General features: G+C 46.8%; 1 protein-coding gene across 1 annotated transcript in view; it reads right to left on the bottom strand.

Annotated features, from left to right (window-relative positions):
- Positions 1-3,814: 3,814 nt before the first annotated feature.
- LOC133344251 (tripartite motif-containing protein 54-like) overlaps positions 3,815-19,699 on the bottom strand; it is a 46,491-nt gene continuing 30,606 nt past the window's right edge. Inside the window, 3 exon segments of the mRNA XM_061554326.1 lie at positions 3,815-7,071; positions 12,054-12,246; positions 16,059-16,279. Coding sequence (XP_061410310.1) covers positions 7,043-7,071; positions 12,054-12,246; positions 16,059-16,279 — 443 coding nt within the window. The 3' untranslated portion in view covers positions 3,815-7,042.

Raw genomic sequence — 19,699 nt, 5'->3', positions numbered from 1 at the left:
CTTTATTATTTCCCTTCTACGTGACTTTACCGAAAGAACCAAGAAGAGGCGCAGTCTGATTGGGACTTGCATGTTCCGGGTGTTCTCGCTGCGTAGAGAATGGCCCTCTCACTCCTCCACCGGGTTCTCTCCATTTTTCCTCATGTATGGGAGGGAATGCGACCCCCCCATGGAGGCTCAGTTAGACATGAAACCAGCCAGAAAGAAGGTTGAGATGCCTACACCCATGTACCTTGCCGTTAGCGATTTACAGAAGCTCGGGAGGCATCGTGGGGAAATTCGGCCAAACAGGAGGCCGCAAATGAAAAGTTGGTGGGGCTTAGGGAATCCGGAAACTCATGGAAACCTAGGGACAAGGCATGGCTGCATTGCCCCCAGGTGCCCGTAGGTACGTCCCCCAAATTACATAAGCAATGGCAGGGCCAGGTTGAGGCGGTTGAGGTCAAGAGGCCGCAGTGCGTGCAGTTCCAAGTTGGTCGCAGACGTTGGTACGTGCACCCGTCACGTCTGAAACTCTATTTTCCACCTTGTGAGGTCGTTTTTATTCATTGCGCCTCAGCGGAATTCTATTCTTCTGCCCACAGGAGTCCAGCGCCTGACAACAAAGACAAAGATCCCCCACATAGCCTGAACAGACTATAGGGGCAAGTGCTATTAGCGAGCATCTATGAAGGCCAGAACGGTACACGAGGGGGTTGGTGGCCAGCGCCACGCCCAACCGCCTTTGTCTCCCCAGTGTCGATGATTACACACTGCACCAGGCACTCACTTGAGGCTGAGTCGACCTAGGGAGACCCAGGACTGGTTCAGATAATCGTCACTGGTGTTGGCCATGAGCGGGAATCGAACTCGGGTCGCCAGGTTCGTAACGCAGAGCACTAACCACTACACTACAATGCGTTACGCTTCCACATGCGCGGGTCACATGACAGATTTGATGTCACAGCTCACTTGCCGTACAAAAATATATGCATTATTGAGCTCCCCCCCCCAAATTTTTTTATTTTTATTTTTATAATTGTTGCATGGTGTACAGTCTGGAAAGTACCCACATGGCAAATTTCAATTTGTTGCATGTCGGGAAATACGCTAAACATTTTGAACAGACACACATAATCACAACTTTGCCTTTTATATATATGGAGATGGAGAAGTCAAAATTGTGTGTGGGTTTGTGTATGGTCGCGCGCTTGGCTCTGCAACGGTGGGGTTAACGTAAAAAAAATAGCCAGGTACCACGCCGTAAGCCCCGCGGTGAACAAGTGCTATTCCTTTTTCATATCCGTCAACTTTAAATTAGTTTAATTAGCCATTTAGTGCGATTTGTGTGCACTTCCATTTTTTTATTTATTCATGTACATGACCATCCCAACTCACGCGCCTTTGGTGGGGGAGACGGCTCATGCCAAGTCGCACGCTGGTAGTGAAGGGGACATTTTATTGCGCGTTAAAAATTCTTTAAAAATACACTAAACGCTCAGGTAAACTCTTCACTGCGTGATGTCCCCCCCACCCTGATGCATGCAGTGATTACTACTATAAATTTGCTAGATGCTACCACTATAGGCCGTAGATATTACTGCAGAGCGGCCGAGGAGATCGTGGCTGGGGGGGCAGGGGTAGCAGCCCAACCCCAGCCTGCCAAGGTGCCACCTTGGCCGGCTGGATAATCTAGGCGAGGCCGGAGGCTCTGCACGGGACTAGGCCTCACCACGCCACTCTGACAGATGAGTACTTTGTGCTATACAGTCGATAAATACTGCTATAGAGTCAGCATGTACTGCTGTAATCATAGTAGGTACCACCACAGTATGCACTGCTGCAGTGAAAGCAGGTACCACTACAGTATGCACTGCTGTAATCATAGCAGGTCCCACCACAGTCAGTACGCACTGCAGTTACATTTTTAAGAGTAGTTTTGAAATATTTTTTAAAACCCGGGCAACGCCGGGTACTTCCCGCTAGTTCTTAATAAACATACAGAAGACAAGACGGCTTCTCTCAGAGCTACATTACACATGCAGAGGACATGCATTTTGAGAAATTATTTCGGCATTTACGACGTCTCACTTAAACTGCACGCCGGTCTGGGCAATTCATCTTTAATCGGCTTGCGAGAGACACACGGCTTAATAAACGCAATTTAGAAGTTGAGTTTTAATTAATTTCAAGTGTCCAGTGAATAAACAAACAAAATGCTCTCCAATGTCCATCAGCGTGAGTCGGCCATTAGGTGTGAAGTGTGACATCACTTCATGCTGAAGAAATTGCAGAATTTTAAACGCCACAATAAACGATACAGTACATATAGACTGTATATGTGTACTGGGATGGGTAACGCCCACCTCATTAAAGACGATTGTCCGGAGAGGAAGAGAAGGACTATTCATAATAAAGGTGTTTATGGGTCAAATCGCATACATATAAATACGTCTTCTACACAATTCTGGCAAATCGCAAAAAAATTGTGATTAAGCTGGTTGAAATCACCAGCGAAACATCGAACTCAAATTGTAAATGTTGTGGCTTTGCTCTTCAACGCACCGGTGTGCTGAAGTAGTAACAAATTGGCACGCTTTGTTCACGTGACAAATATTACTAATTGGCTGTGTCAGGCGGTGATGGGTTAACGACATATTTATATTTACGCGATCTAATAACAAAAAACATACCTTTATGATGAGTAGGTCAAATAACCTCTACCACGGCTCTCTAGAGCTCATTCTAATGAACGCCCTTTTGTCAACAGTGGCGTTCGCAAGCAATTGCAGGGCTGCACCTTTATAAGGGGGTGACCGGGTGGCTCAAGATGCTTATCATGGCCATGTTGGAGCGCGTGAGGGGTCGGGGGGGTGAGCCAGCACCAACGAGGGTTCTGGTGCTGAATCTCCCTTCCAGCTGCACCGCGGTGGTTATCGCCGCTGCTGCTCAGCGTAGCCGCGGTGCAGCGGAGACGTCCAACCAAGGAGCGCAAGGGTCGGTCTTGAAATTGGCTTCAACAAAATCCGGCGGACAGCGATGACGCCCGATGCGGCTCGATTGACGCGCGGTGCACCGCGGTTGAGTGAAAGGGGATCGTGGTGGATGGATAGAGGCCGATTGAAGCACAGCGAGTTGTTCTGTGGTGGGTTTCCACCTGTCCAGGTTTTCTCGGGGGGGGGGAGAGCGGTCGTCCTGTTTGTTGAGGTGGCAGATTCCACCGTGGGAGATCTGTATCTGGGAAATCTCTCATCCGGGGAAACCTTACATGCTGCATAGGACAACAGACTAAACAGAGGTTATTTTTGTGCGTTGGGTTTGTTGTTGTGCTTGCCCCCACACCTCCGAGTGGCACGGTTGGCTACGTACGGTGCGAAAGAAGTTCAACACACATAGTGTCTTTAATTTTTAATTCATGAAGGAGATGTGCGCGGTGGTCTGTTGATGTTCTCATGCGGCTGATGGTTCCACCCAGTCGACGATGTCGAAGCCAGGAGGTGCGGTCTTTGGCTCTCGAACGAGCCGTCTATTCTGGACATCCCGCAACTCCGATTCGCACGGTTGGCTACTACGTACGGTGGGGAAGACGTTCAGCGTACGTGCGCACGCACATTTTTTACCTGGGCCGATCGAAGTCCTCGTGTTTGTCAGTTGCGCGATGATAACAATTAGCACGCCACTCAAGACCGCGCATTTACACGAAGTTTTCCTCTCTCCTCGTACGGCGAGATATTCAGACTCCCATGAGACGCTCGTTTCAACTGCTGCACCTTCTTCGCATCTGCCTCTGATGTGACGAAATACTCAAACAGGCAATAACGGAACATGACTCGAGTTTTAAGGACTTGCGATGTCATAGTTTTATTTCAGCTGCAGCACATAAACACGCACGGAAGAAAAAACCCACACAAATTACTTGATCGCCAATAGGCACAAGCAACTACGTCAACAATTTGGAAACTCGTTATTATAATTAATTTTACGTATTTTTGCATGACGAATCGTAACACAGTGATGAGATCTGGCTATTATTAATGCCCAATTATTTTTGCTCTTTTTTTTACATGAATCTCATTGCTTTACATTTCAAGGCACTTTCTTGTACCTCCGCCTCTTCCATTCAACTCTTAAAATAGATTCCACAATTTTCCTCTTTTTCTCTCCGACACATCGTTCTCGCCACCTCGTCACGCTCGGATAAAAAAACAATTGAAACATCCCTTTCTCTTAACCAGTAGTCTACATCCGACTCAAGCTGGGGGTCTGCCAAACTGTGATGACCAGGGCGACATTTCAGCTGGAGCTGTCTACAGCTCAACTCCGGGGTGGGGTGGAGGGGGGTCGGAACGGGGGTCCAGACGGTTTGGGGGCTTTAGGGGGGTCGCCACGGTGGCCAGGATGTCAACTGCCTCGCCTGGTATACAGGAGGTCGTGAGTTCAATTGTGTGTCTCTCTCTCTCTCCGTGGTGAGATGTTAACTATTTCACCTGGCATGCAGGAGGTCGTGAGTTCGATCCCGACCCTGACGCCTGCTGCTGTATATTAGGAATATGTATATTAGGAGTTTGCGTGTCTCTCTCCCACCGTGGTGGCGTGGATTTTTCTCCGGTACCCCCAGTTTCCCCCCCCCCTCCCCTCCACATTTAGAAACAACACGCGTTTAGATAATTTGACTTCAATAAATGTCCACGTAATAAGCCACTTCGTTGAGCTATCGTTTGTGATAGCCAGGGCACTTCTGAAAAAAATAAACTAGATAGCTCAGAGGGCCTTACCATGATGAAAATAAAATATCGTTTCATAGTTTAGCCTCCAGAAATCATGCCACGAGAAATGAAGCCCGTGGGTGATGACCAAAGTCCACCACGTGTCACGCTTCTTGACAAGTGTCGTGAGCACAACAGCCCCGCAGTTCCCTTCACTCGTGCAACTTGCGCGGGACCCCTCGCGGATTCGCTTCGTGCAGCACAGCACTGAACGAGCTCGGCATATCTCTACACGTTTGGAGAAGAAGAACTCTGGATGGAAGATGACGTTGTGTTTGGAATATTTTAAGCGAACTATGGTTGTTGCCGCTGTTGTTAGCCGTTTCGTGTTTCATATTATTACGATAATAATGTCCAGCTATCGCCAATCTACCGCTGGATGAAGGCCTCCGTCATGCTGTGTCAGTTGATTGACACACGCAGGTCCGTGTGCGTTTGTGTTTTTAACGCCTAATAAGAAAAACACATGTTCTGAATGGGAATGAGCAGGGGAAATACAACTTATCTAAACACGGCACTCAAATACATGATAAACATATCACTCCGGCACGATTCATCGGCGAACACATAAGACTGATTTTAAGTTGCCAGCAGTGTTTAGCTGTGACTGTTGCACTTTTCAGGACCCATCTCGACATGTTATAATACAATCCAACTCCAAGATGCTGGATTATTTATTTATTGAGCAAGCTTGTGAGAATTTGGGAAAAGAGTCTACGGAAGGGAATTCCAAAGTGGAGCAGTTCGAGGGAAGAAGCTGAAAGACAAGCTTTGTGACCTGCAGTGTGGTGAGTGGACGAGTTTTTGTGGCCTGCAGTGTGGTGAGTGGGTTAATGGGTGAGTTGTTGTGACCTGCAGTGTGGTGAGTGAGTAAGTTGTTGTGACCTACAGTGTGGCGAGAGAGTGGGTGAGTTGTTGTGACCTGTAGTGTGGTGAGTGGGTGCGTTTCTGTGACCTGCAGTGTGGTGAGTGGGTGAGTTGTTGTGACCTGCAGTGTGGCGAGTGGATAAGTTGGTGACTTGCAGTGTGCTGGTTGAACACAAAACGGTGGCGAGGAATCAATGCGTGAAGTTGATGGGAACTGTGACCACGGCAGTATCGATAGTAGAGTGACAAGGAGGCGACTATTGCCGATAAACGGGTGACTTTAGTGAATCAGCGAGTGCTGACTCATCAATCAAACCGACTTCTTCACAGGTGTGCGCTACCACACATGGTTACACTTAACATGTTCAAATGTATTTGCCCAAACAAGCAATGGGGGAGTACTTATCTCCATTGCCAACCTCGAGCCAATGGTGGAAATTCCACATTCTCATGGCAGGGGGACAGACATTTGGTATGAATGACCACTGTTGACTTTCTACAGAGTTGTGTTACTTTTATTTGAGCCTGGAAAGGTATAAACCTAATCGCCTTCTGAATATGGGGTGCAATAATATAGGATTATTTTGTATGTGCCATACCTTGTAATCTAGTGGTAGTTCCTTTACTCCGATAGTTCATGCTCTAAGTCAGCCTAGCAGTGTTCCGGAACATATCGGGTGAGAATTGAAGCCATCGACCCTGTGTAGTGTAACACAAGCAAAGGGCGTCGTATGTAATAATTTACATGGACATGCTGTTGCCATTCGGGTTAACACCTGTACAGACTTGACAGTCTGGCAAGTGGTTGTGTCGGTTGGCAGGATTTTATGCTGCACCGAGATCTGGTGACATCGTATAGAACGGAAGTAATAAAATAATAAAAATAAAACATAACAAAATAATTATTTATTATGTTTTATTTTATTACTTCTCTTCTACGTGACTTTACCGATGGAACCAAGAAGATGAATCCCTGCAGTCACGAAAGCTTTAAATCGAAATCGTATAGAACCTCATTGCAGTAAATTGCAACAGTTTTGACGATGGACCTTGGCAGACTGAGAGCTGTGTCTGGGTTTGGTCTACTGTGTAAAAGTTGGCGACCCTGGTTGCCGTCAACGCAGATTATCATCACGTGCACATTTCTACACCACCATTCGTGCTTATCCAAGGCCAAACATTCATTGTGCTCTGCATGAAATCCAAAGTTGAAGCTGAAACTTCGGTAGGCCATTTGTAAAGACTTCCCCCCCCCAGTGGATCAACAGATTGCCAAGCAGATATGATAACAAAACGGTTAAACACGAACTCTAAAATCAAAAGCAGGATGAGGTGATTGACGTTCGGCGTCCAAGGCTCTTGTGACAATCGCGGCTCCTTTGACGTCACATTATAATTCCCTTGCATTTTCCTTGGCAGCTTTCTTCACTTCAAAACTCAAACTCGGACATATCTACACCTGGCGAAGAGAACACACGAGCACTGCGATCAAACGTTTCGTCAGCGGCACACCTTGCAGCAACAAAGATGTCAATATGAAGACAAATTCAAGGCTGCAGTAGCAGCGTTACTGGCACCGCGATTCGGTGCGGAATTCTCAGGGACAGTGTTAACATCGGCAGCTCATTACAGCCTCGCTCGACAATACTTTAGGACGACTAAAGTGGCGGAAGGGGTGATGATTCATCCACACGCGCCAGTGATAACAGCCTGACTTGAAATTCAATTCAATGCAGTATGGGCCGCAAATAAGCAAACCCCCTAGGAGTAAGGACAGCTGTGCTTGTATCTGAAGTTGCCCTTTGCCATCTGTCTCCAGCATGTGTTGCTTATACAGTGTCAGAACTGCGCTTATTTGATCGGATGTGCTTATATAGAGCTTCGACTGCATTTTAATGCCCGATTGCAAGTGGTGCGGTAGCGTGGCTGGACACGGTGAGACCCAGGTGAGACTTAACTGCCAAATGAACCGTAAGCGCGGATAGAATGCCCCCGAGTGTAACCGATGTATAAGTGGGCAGACTTGACAGTGTTCATGGGGATCCCTGCGCTTCTTTTACACAGCTCTGATGTGAACCACCTTCCTGTTAGACGCATTCCCATACTGGAACAAGCTGTTCCTGGGATCTAATATGAGGAGTGGGAGCAGGCCAATGAAGGTGATTTTTCTCAGAGACTACCTTTCACCATACTTCCTCTCTAAAATTTCCGAGTAAAGGTCAGTCTGTGGTGCATCGTTCACCTATGGTTAGTGGAATGAAAATGGTAATGGCATTTTGTTAGGCGGCGTCCTTATGCAATGAGATAACCTCTCGGTTTTCAGCACCTGAGGTCAAACCTGATACGAGTTTTTAATTGGGCCCTGTCACTGAGATGGAGGCTGCTCAGTCTGCTCTGCCGGAAGGGGCTGCTGGCTTAAAAACCAGGAGCCACATCAACACATGATGTAGCAAACCGGGTTCATGGAAACAAGGCACAAGGGGCCAGTGGTACGTGAATTAATGGATTATGGGCCCTCTCATAACCCATTAAAATACGTCCTATCACCGGTAAATGTGCTGGCTTGAATGTGGTCATCTGCATACAGCCTTATTTAATTCCACTGCTGGCTGAATGCCTTCCCACACCATGTCGGGATATAGGGCTTTATTTGGCCATTATTCACTAAACTGGACAGCGCGTGCTGGTGTAGGGGATAACCATGGCTGGCTCAAATACCACTCGCCACTGATGTTAGCCGTGGCCGCGAGTTGAACTCAGGTTAGCGGGTTACAAGAGAGCAGTGCGCTAACCACTGCGGCACCGCTCCACCCCTGAATGATATAGCCAGCGCCTTAATTGCCATTCGTTTTTTTTACAATATCTAATTTTTCGATGATAGGCCGTAGTATAGTTAATGGCTGTTGTACAAAGGACAGCCACTTATTCTTGATTGGCCTGGTGAAGAAGTCAAATTGTCTCCCCGCTCAAATGATGAATAGGGGGCAGTATTCATCTCCATTTGTGGCCCTTAGAGGACTTGTACACCCCGAGCTTGTCACTGCTAATCAGTGGCCTCAAATCAAATGTATCGCTCCGGATGTTCGTTGCAAAGTATGATCTTGAGATTTTTTTTCGTTATAGTGTGATCTTTCAAGGTGCATTGAAAATGTTTGATACGCCTACTGATACTCCTACTGTTATGGAGTGACTCATGTTGCCAGCTATGGCTGTAAAGTTTGGTCGTACATGTTATGTAATCACAGTTCCTATGATCACCGTTACATTGTTTTTATAGCATTATTTGGTCATTTGTAAAACTTTTAGTTAAGCCATATTTGTTTGTTGTAGTACAGAGTTACACTGATAACTTTAATATAAATTGTCTTATGGTTATTGTTTGACTTGCATCCCACTGGGATTTTTGCACACAGCATTGAAATGCGGTGATTTTTTCTGGAAGACTTTGCTGTTTTTTCCTGTATTTTTCTATTTGCGCGTAGTCACTTTAGGATGTTTCTTGTTCATGTTTTTGTTTGTTGCGGTTGCACCCAATTCAAGAGCCGAATGTCTCACAGGGCTATAACAAATACACGAACTGAACTCTGCCAGTCATGGGAATTCGACATTTATATGGAAGAGAGATAGTTTTGCCACAAAACAAAAACTCAACACGTACGCGGTTGAGCTTCGTGATATTTGTGGTTGTGCACCGCTGCCAAAGCAGTAGCACAATAAAAGTTATCCACATGGCAGGTGCTTTCGATTTAACACAAAGCAGTATTATCATTTTACGAATTATGGAATGTATGGTGGACTAAATTACCGGCAATAAATATTGGAGCCAAATGTAATGTGACTCCTTTAACCTTAATTCCGCGCTTGGATTTACGCAGCAGATGATGTGGGTTTACACGTAAACAGAAGTAGTGGAGATACGCGATCACACTGCCCCCATGCTTTCTCAGTAAACACGTAACGCTCGGTCAACGTTGGCACGTGTTGGATCAACGTTGGTCTAACGTTCAACGTTTACTGGGTTGCCAATGAGCATCCTTCAGTCAGCATGAGAGGGCCTGATCGAGGTACACGGCACTTAACTCCTCATGGCTCTGGGTCGAGTACCTGGCGATGATGGTGATGGTCATGATGATGTTGATGATGGGTGGACCTATGTCCATGGGATGGCAGAGCGGGTGAGAGCCACGGCCTTCTCAACCTGAGTCCATAGCTGCAGCAGAATGAGCAGTCCAGCCATGATTGCAATGCAGAGGGCTAACTCCTGATGGCAGACGCAACAACAGCACACGGCGGCGTGAGATGGGAAGCGAGCGGCGGTGCGGACGCAATGGACGCGATGAGACAAGACATTTGGGGTGGGACGGGCAGACATTCGCAAGATGCCAAGAAGGGCGCGAGACTGTAACGGTCACAGTGAAATGAATTAAATGGTATGTTTCGTGGTTAGGCAAACCCTACCCTACCTACGTGTCCTGTGTGCATTTATTCCAGCGATTCTTTTGTTACGAGTGAAACCCTTTTGGGGTATTTTCTTGCGATTCAACCTGTGACTAAATGTTGTTTTTGGGTGACAGTTCCTGCATCCTTAATGTCAAGGGGCACCCAGTGGCTTTGGTTGAGGAGGCCATACTTTGCTAATAAGACTCTGAGACATATAAACCGGAACGAGTTCACCTTGACTATGGGGACCTCATTTGCCAGTAAAAATATGATAATTGGTTCTTTACCCTTCTATCTGGCAACAAAACTGACACCTTTTTGCAAGGAGTCATGTTTGCATAGACCGCAATACCTGCAGTCATAATACAAACAAAAGAACATAACTCTGATAATGTGCACTGTCCTTGAAGTTGATTGGTCCACACCCGAGACAGCTTTCCTTCGAGCCTAGTCTCATATGGGTTGGACCAGATGACGCCAAAAGGCGTCAGACTAGGCTCGAAGGAAAGCTGTCTCGGGTGTGGACCAATCAACTTCAAGGACAGTGCACATTATCAGAGTTATGTTCTTTTGTTTGTATTATGACTGCAGGTATTGCGGTCTATGCAAACATGACTCCTTGCAAAAAGGTGTCAGTTTTGTTGCCAGATAGAAGGGTAAAGAACCAATTATCATATTTTTACTGGCAAATGAGGTCCCCATAGTGTAGATGCTTGCCCCGAGCTCTCATACTCTGATGGTGCATTGTCCTTGAGTTGTGCGCCTTTTGGCGTCATCTGGTCCAACCCATATGAGACTAGGCTCGAAGGAAAGCTGTCTCGGGTGTGGACCAATCAACTTCAAGGACAGTGCACATTATCAGAGTTATGTTCTTTTGTTTCTATTATGACTGCAGGTATTGCGGTCTATGCAAACATGACTCCTTGCAAAAAGGTGTCAGTTTTGTTGCCAGATAGAAGGGTAAAGAACCAATTATCGAGTTCACCTTGCTTATGAAATTAAGGTTATTGGGAAAATGCCAAATTGTAAAGAGACCCGCCGGCCAATAACTTTCCTTCCTATCATGAAATAAATGACAATGCCTCCTGAGCACCGTAGGTTTTATAATTACAATCGTTCCATGGAGGACAAAGCATTTAGAGCAAGAACACAGTTCCTCGGCCAGGCACTTAACTCTGCACAATGTTCACCCATCCAAGACCAACATAAACCACAGCAGTCGGCAGCACCAAAGATCACCCGTGTAGCCTGAACAGACTGTAGGAGCAAGTGCTGTTATCGAGCACCTACGAAGGCCGGCACGGCACACGAGGGGTTGGGTGGCCAGCACCATGCCCGGCCGCCTGTCTCCCTCGTGGCGATCTTTAGACACCGCACCAGAATCAGAATATTTGTCTATACTGGAGGAATATGATGAGCTATGACGCTCTTTTTCACAGACCTCCAGGTACTCAATTGAGGCTGAGTTGACACATTCTGTGTGCCACGCGGTGGTGTAGCTACCACCTGTGGAGGCGGTGCAACTGTCCTGGGGCCCGTGGACCACAAGGGGCCGGAGGCGGTGGGTCACGACGATTGGGGTTGGAATTCAGACAGCGGAAGGCCCATTTCAGTCCTTGCATCGGGGCTCATGCCGACCGCCCTACTTGGCCACTGAGACCCAAAGACTTACATCGTGACCCATAGGACTTGTTGTCCCACACGTAGACCGGTAGACTCACAGACTCGCAAAGGGACCCCGCAGAAGTATACAGAACCGGCGAACTAACACAAGACCCAGCGGCGTAGCCATTAAGCGTGTGCAGGCGGTGCAGCCGCGTCAGGCTCCACGTACTCGATGGACTACGACGACGCGGTTGCAAATCGGACAGGGGGAGGTCCCAGGACCCATGCGAGCCAGGTGACTACGCTACTCACTGCCACCATCCCCCCCGCTCTCCTCTACTCGTCCAACGCGGCAACTTTCGGCGGGGGGGGGGGGGGGTGACGGCAAGCACTGACCTGTGGGCAGGGCCGACTCGGGGGCGCTGTCGACACGGGGCTCCGGCGGACGGGGCCGCGCGTCCCCGGGCCCCCAGGCCCTGGTCACTTGCGGCACCGGGTCCTCTGCCGCTTCCTCCTCCTCCCCGCACGACCAGAACTGAGCCTCGGGCTGCCTGTCACCCTCATGTCCCCCATGGGCGCTCCCTGCTGCCTGGCCGCCACAAATCCCATTGACATTTGCCAGGCTTTTCGGTGGAGGGGGGGGGAGAGGAGTCGGTCACTGCTGACGGGGGCGTCTCTCCCGCCGTTAATGAAGACAAGAGAGAGAGAGACAGGGAGAGCCGCCACCCGCGCGGACTTGGCCAAGGCAATTTGCGTCACGACGCTCGCCGCTCGCTTCCGTGTCCTCTGTTTAAAAATTTGACAATCTGAAGGAGACACTTCAGAGGGACTGCCATGCCCAATGGGTTGGGGTTGGGTTGGGTTGGTGGTGTTCGTCTACATTAGTGCAACCGAGCCAGCGGTGGAGAGATTTCACATGTCCTATGTTAGGGTCTGGTTTCTGTACGCAACAACCGCTGGCGATCTAACACACGGGGGTTACTCATTTCGTTGACCATGAAGAGAAGTGATTTAGCCGGGTCAACCATCGACTGAGATTTGAACTCTGTAAGAGATGAGTGCTGCAATGTTTTATCCCATTCGCTTGTCAGAACGTTTTGGATCGATGCTCTTATACCCGTGTGGGTGAATTGTGTCTACCCACACCTTGCAATGTGTTTAAAATTACAGATTATTACCTTGAATCGCTAACTTAACTACCTTAGCTACTCTGCATTGTAGTTATTTCTATGAATTCCACATGCTCCCCATGCTTCGTTTATAATTGCTCGATTAATCATTTTTGCTTATGCAATGAGATTTGCACGTGACCCTCCCTATGTTAAACTCCGAATCTCCCTTATGCACACAAAGGCTCTTTCCTCAAATTGCTCTCACCTGGCGTCAAATGCATTATTCATTTTAAATTCCAATTACCATTGCACTTTATCTCTTGAATACACTTATAAACGGTGTATTTCAGTTGTTTATGATATTTGTTGTTGTTTACACCGCATGTAACCATGTTTGCTACTTGCATCATTTTGTTTACATTTTCGCAAATCTTTGTTTTATCAGATTTGTGTTTTAATTGATGCTGCTTCCCTCCGCTGAAGCATTTATTTGTTCCAGGAATTTTATTCTCATCTATTCACTTCATGGATCCCTCGTGCAATGGATAATTTCATCTCAATAGGTCTCTCTCACAGGACTGATTGAATCATTCCGTCGCTGATCGATTTCTGAAATTGACATGAAGTCATATGTGATTAATTCAGCCAGGTGAGAGGTCATTGAGATTTGGCATCACTTTGCGCGCAGGACAGATGCCCGATGACCGTGTCAGCACCCAGACAAGGACTGCTAGTGCTCCCTGTACTTACCAGGGAAGTGAGGTCATAGAAATCCAAACATCGATCTTAGATGCATCGGTAGCAACACACGGCAGCGTGCAGTGGGCTTGTGTAAAGCGTGGAATGGACCGCGATGTGGTGGTGACATGGAGTCGTGAAATGTGACACATTCAATGCACTTCCATCGGGCCTTTTGATGCATTCTGTAAAATCACTTAACACTATTTGGTATTATTTCAATCTAAAGTCGAGTAAAAACATTCAGCACGTGCACTTGCGTATGTGTGCCTGCATATGAAGAGTAGTAGTGTAGCGTTTAGCGCTACGCTACCGACCCGGTGACCCGAGTTCGATTTCCGCTCACGGCCAGTACCAGTGGCGGTTATCTGGACCGGTCCTGGGCCTCCTCGAGGTCGATTCAGCCTCAAATGAGTACCTGGTGTAACGTGTGAAACCATTGCCACTCGGGAGACAAAGGCGGACGGGCGTGGTGCTGACCACCCACCCCCGTCTGTAACGTTCTGGCCTTCATAGGTGCTTTCTAACGGCACTTGCCCAAACAGTCTTCTAAGGTTATGCGGGGAATCTTTGTCTTTGTGCATGCATACATACGTGGCATATATAAAGGTTGAGCAGTGGTGCACTGGATATCACACTGCTCTACGAACCCACCAACCCAAGATCAATTCCCACCAAGCCTTGGCTAACGTCAGTGGCGGATCCTGGGCTGCCCCTAGGTCAACTCAGCCTCAAATTAGTACATTGTGCTGTGTGTGTAAACATCAGCACCCTGGAGAGATTATGGTAGCTGGGGGTGGTGCTGGGCATGCAGCCCTCTTGTGTGCCAGCCCTCATAGGTGCTCGCAAACAATCCTTAAGCTGGTTGTGGAAATTCCACATTCCTATGGCAGGGGTGAACAGGAAATATAATTGCCACTGTATAGCGATATTCACTGGTAACGTTGGAAGTGGATGAGGAATCAGTAATTAACAATCAATGCTGCCTTACAACATAAACATTCATAGTAAATTAAAAGCTACAAGTCAATTGACCTAACATGATAATTTACGGACCAATTGTTGTTTAATGATAACATTTCTAAATTATATTCATCCTGAACAGTGCGTTCATACACAGGTTGCACACGGAATACGATAGATATAAATGCGTGTATGTGCGAGTTTGAGGAAAGTATCTAAGCATGCACCATACATTTGATCAACATTTTTTTGGGTATTAGTATTCAGGGGTTAATATTTACTGTAATGTAAATCTAAAACCAATGTTGAATCATTGATCCAAACACAGTATGCATTTCAATTTTTGAACTCCACTGATGTGTCAGTCGTGGGAGTTGTTTTACCATACTTCATCAAACTGGTCAGTACGGGTTGGTGAAGTGGAAGTCAATTACAGGTGTCACTGCTAATGTTAGCCATGGGCAGGAATCACACCCAGGTAGTTGGGGCTGAAGTGCAATGCGCTAACCACTGCTCCTCCAACTCAAACACCGTACTAATATGGATTTGACAAAATGTGTTTCTTAATTAACAATCCATTCACAACTTCGTGGTTGAAGACAGGGTGATTAGACTGATATCAACAATAAATTATGCCAGTGGTGAAGACATTCATTCCCCCAGCAGTTACACACACACACTACTCGGTTCGCTGTGGGTGGAAAAGTTAAACTCTGCCAAGGAACAGGTTCTTGCTCCAAAAAGTTAAGTTATGCTTTTCAAAACATGGTATGTCAATCCACCTGTAGATTTTTTTTTACATGATTTAACATTACTTACTGTACTGCCATCAAAGGGCGCACATCTCAACCTTTCATCATAACATCTGTAATGCTTTCTGGGTTGAAAGCGTTTGTGCATTCGCGGTCTGTCCGTACGTTTGTTTGTAACAGAGAGGCTACACTAACTCTGGTTAAAATGATTCGGTACGAATAGAACTTTCGTATAAAGTCGTGTTGTTATTGGGGGGACTCGCCTGACTGGAAATCGGTCACATTGATCATTGGGCTGCTCAAAAATGTGGAGACTCAATCCAGCAAACACACTTTACCATGACAGGCACTGTCATGATCTGTACTGTTAAAAAAAAGATTTCTGTGGTTGGTTGATAAGTACTGGAAAAGGAGGTCCCATGATGTAAATAAAACGTGTTCAGATAATCCAAGCGTAGGCATGGGTTTTTCCTCCCTTGTGATGCCACCAGTGTCCAATGGCCATTGAAGAGTGACCGCTTAGACCAGTCGTTCTGAACCTTTAGTGCAGCCTTACACCCCTTTGGTTCTCCCTCGTAATTTTGTATTGAAACGACGCTGATTTACCTTCTAATTTTTTTTATCTGGCCATGACTTGTGCTCCCAGAAAAGGGGCATGGGCACGGTTAAAACCCACCGGCTTCCACATTCAAGCGAATCCACGATGGTACAATAAAATACTACCCCCACCCCCCCGTCCCCGTATCGAGAAATCCAACCGAGTGGCCAATGAACCCGGGACCTGGAACGTCTCCCGTCTCTTGCTGAATTCACCGGAGGCGCTGCGTTGCCCATACCTCGGCCGTGGCTCCCAGCGTCTCCTCGCGGGGGCCCTCTGGCGGCGACGGCTGCGCCTGCGTCTGTGGCTCCTCCTCTTTCTGGTCCGGCCGAGGCGACCTCCATTCTGATTGGACGTCCTGCCCGAGCTCCGCCTCTTGCTCCGCCCACTGAGCCTGCTCATTGGCCAGCCACTCGGCCTCCGCCGGGTCCTCGCCTGAGGCTTGCGCCAGCTCTGCCCCTGGTTTCAGTGGTTTCATCATCGTTGTCAAAGATTGTGTGTTTTTTTTTAAATCATCGTTATTTTGTATTATTACTGTAGCACACTTTCATTAAAACTTGCCCTGTCGTCTGATATATTTTTTTCAAATCTTTGACGCTCGATATCTGCGGATCGTCTCGTGCGGCAATTCAAGATTTAATTTAAAGAACCGGTCCAGGTCCCCTCCAATTCTGGGCCTCTTTGTGTTTTCCCACCTGGATTTTTGAAATTAATACGCATTTCGCCCCCCCCTATTGTATATCACGACCCTCTTGTCCAGTCATAGAGGCCCATTGCGGTTCCCTCTTAGCGCATGACCAACAATATTTTTCATAAAAATGAATGTCCTGAATACACAAATCCACACCGTTAAATGCTAACGCCACCAAGCTTGGCAGGTTCGCCTTTTAAAACCCCGTGGAAAACTTTAGCTACACGGTGAGTCGACATTTAGGGGGAGCCCAGAGCCCCCCAAACGGCACCACTCCTAACCCAGCACACGGTTAACCTGGCCCCGCACATCCAACAGTTACACAATTAGCCCCTTACCCCTCTTGAAGTTCATCTAAACAATTGCCTTTGATCGCATCACCCAAAAACACACCCCGGTGTGTTGATTCCAATTAATGGTCAACCTCCGTGAGCACGCCCCCTCGTCTTTACGTGGCGAGATAACCAATGCGGCAACGCTCACTCTTCAATAAAAACAAACACGTGGCACGAAAGCTTTGAATCGAAATTTAAATCGAAATTTGGCCCAGAGTGGTCAATCAGACCGTTTACTCAGCTACTGCTGTGCCTGCTGCATTGCTCTGCTACTTGCAGATTACATGGAGAATCCTGATTTAATCAGCGCATTTGCCTACATTGGCACACGCTGTATTATTTCTCGCACGATTGTTGACACGTTATATATTACATTTGTTACGAGCCCCCCATGGCACAGCACAATCTTAACAGTTGCTGTCACGCCATTCACCGACTTACGAACAGTGATTGAGCCACTCTACATTCACAAAAGATAACCGCAAGTACCCGGGCAAAGCTACTACTACACAGCTGTCAACCCATATGGTTTACCCCGTATTCTTGTAGAGGGAAATTGAGTTTTCAGGTCCATACGGCGTACAGCCGTTTCAATACGGGCACATTTGTTTAGTCTATTTGTTTGTGTTTCTCCCTTGTGATGGGACTTTGTAGGGCGGACGTTGACATTTAAATGGGGCACGGGGTGACCAATAAGGTGTGAATTGACACGAATGATACTATTGCAATTGCTAAAATAATTACGCGGTTATAATCGTATCATTAGCTTTGTCACGCCCGTTCAGACGTGCCGAGCGCAACATGGTTATGCTGAAGTTGAGCGAGCAGGTGACAACCGTGATCACGATTTTGAATCAATGCCCTGATTTTATCGCTATATTGATTGACAACATGTCCTAATAATTATCACTGTTGATATAAATGCTTTCAATAAAAATTGCGAAATCTGTGCACGTTGAATACAAGGTCGCGATATGCACTGTTGAGCATAAGCGCGCATTGTTATAGCATTCCTAAATGCAAATGAATCACTAGGGAGACAAAGGTGGTCGGGCGTGGTGTTGGTCAATCCTCTCGTGTATCGTTCCAGTCTGTCTTTGTGTGCATGTGTGTGGGGGGGGGGTGTGCAACGGTTAGCGCTGTGCTACCAACTTGGCGACCAAAGTGAAATTCTCTCTCATGGCCAAACAGCAGTGATGATAATTATCTGAATGGGAATTGTTCGACTCAGCCTCAAATGAGAACCTGGTGCGGTGTGTAAACATCGCCACTGGGGAGACAAAGGCGGCCCGGCGTGGCGCTGGCCACCCACCCCCTCGTGTACCGTGCCGGACTTCATAGGTGCTCGCTAACAGCACTTGCTCCAACAGTCTGCTGCAGGCTAAACGGGGGATCGTTGTCCTTGGGGTGTGTGTGTCTGTGTGTGTGTCTGTGTGTGTGTGTCTGTGTGTGTGTGTGCGCTTGCCCCGTGTGTGCGTGTGTGTGTATGTTTGTGTGTGTCTGTGTGTGTGTCTGTGTGTGTGTCTGTGTGTGTGTCTGTGTGTGTGTGCGCTTGCCCCGTGTGTGCGTGTGTGTGCAATTGTTGTTACTTATTGCCCCCTTCCGACAAGCAAGCTAAGCATCAGGACTCAGGCTAAGTGAAAATAAAACTGATTTCTTCTACGTATGCTACCTTATTTTATGTTTATTTACTGTACAATATTTTGAACAGTGTTAAATGCAAATGTACAATATTTCAATATTTCTTCTTAATTACGAGTTTAACAATGCTTCCCTTTTTGTTGAACCGTAACACATTTCATAACACTAACCGTATGGACATTTAAATACAGTTAATTATTAGTGTGTTCCGACTTACGAACCGTTAGACTTACGAAACGGGTATCAGAAACGAATTAGGTTCGTAACCCGAGGACTGTCCGTATTTATAACGTCGCATTAAAAGGTCTCTATCACTCGCACTAGGTGGAGCCCTTTCATTATTCACAATGAAGGCTGACCACGGGACACATGGCGAATAGTAACATACACTTTATTTAATAATCTTTCGTCCAAGCCAAGGTATGCGAATTAAGTGATTAACGAATATTAATGTTATATTTTTGTTTCGATTTAAAGCTTTTGTGACTGCAGGGATTCATCTTCTTGGTTCTTTCGGTAAAGTCACGTAGAATGGAAATAATAAAATAATAAAAATAAAACATAATAAAATAATTCTCACAGGCACTCCTGTCTCCTCGACAGACCTGTTCTCCACCTGAGGACGGCTACTTGCGTTGTGGCCGAAACGTCGTGAGAATGTTTTTATTATGTTTTTATTTTTATTATTTTATTATTTCCATTCTACGTGACTTTACCGAAAGAACCAAGAAGAAGTTATATTTTTGTGTTCAGTCATTCGCAGCCGGGCTGGTCCTGTCGACGCTGCTCCCAGATTCAAACCGAGCTCTACGTGGGGCTGGCTCGATTCTCTGTGTTCGAGTCTTATGTTTATAACTATGAAAGTTAAAATATAGACTTCATTAATTGAGTGCCGTTTGTTTTCAAGTTCCTTATATCTTGACTTTCAATCGTTTGATCTTTTATGATTGATTGCTTATTTCTTTGAACCATAATTAATTAAAGGTGTAAAGAGTATCCACCAGGTACCACTACTGTGCAATTATTTCTGGTCCCGATCTGTGACCAGTTCTGTGTAATCACCGGTACCCATCAAGAAGCAGTCCTCTGTTCCCAGGGTGACCATGGGAAATCAGTCCTGAATACGCATCACGTGGTAGAGTGGCGGCGCAGCAATTAGCATGCCGCCCTCTGAACCCATGAGTTCCATTTCCCGGCAACGGCTGACATTAG

This window comes from Lethenteron reissneri, chromosome 19 (genome assembly GCF_015708825.2).
Source record: "Lethenteron reissneri isolate LAM-NWPU_2019-01 chromosome 19, ASM1570882v1, whole genome shotgun sequence".
Classification (NCBI taxonomy): Eukaryota; Metazoa; Chordata; class Hyperoartia; order Petromyzontiformes; family Petromyzontidae; genus Lethenteron; species Lethenteron reissneri.
The sequence above is the reverse complement of the archived record's forward strand: the minus strand, read 5'-3'. Positions and strand labels throughout refer to the sequence as shown.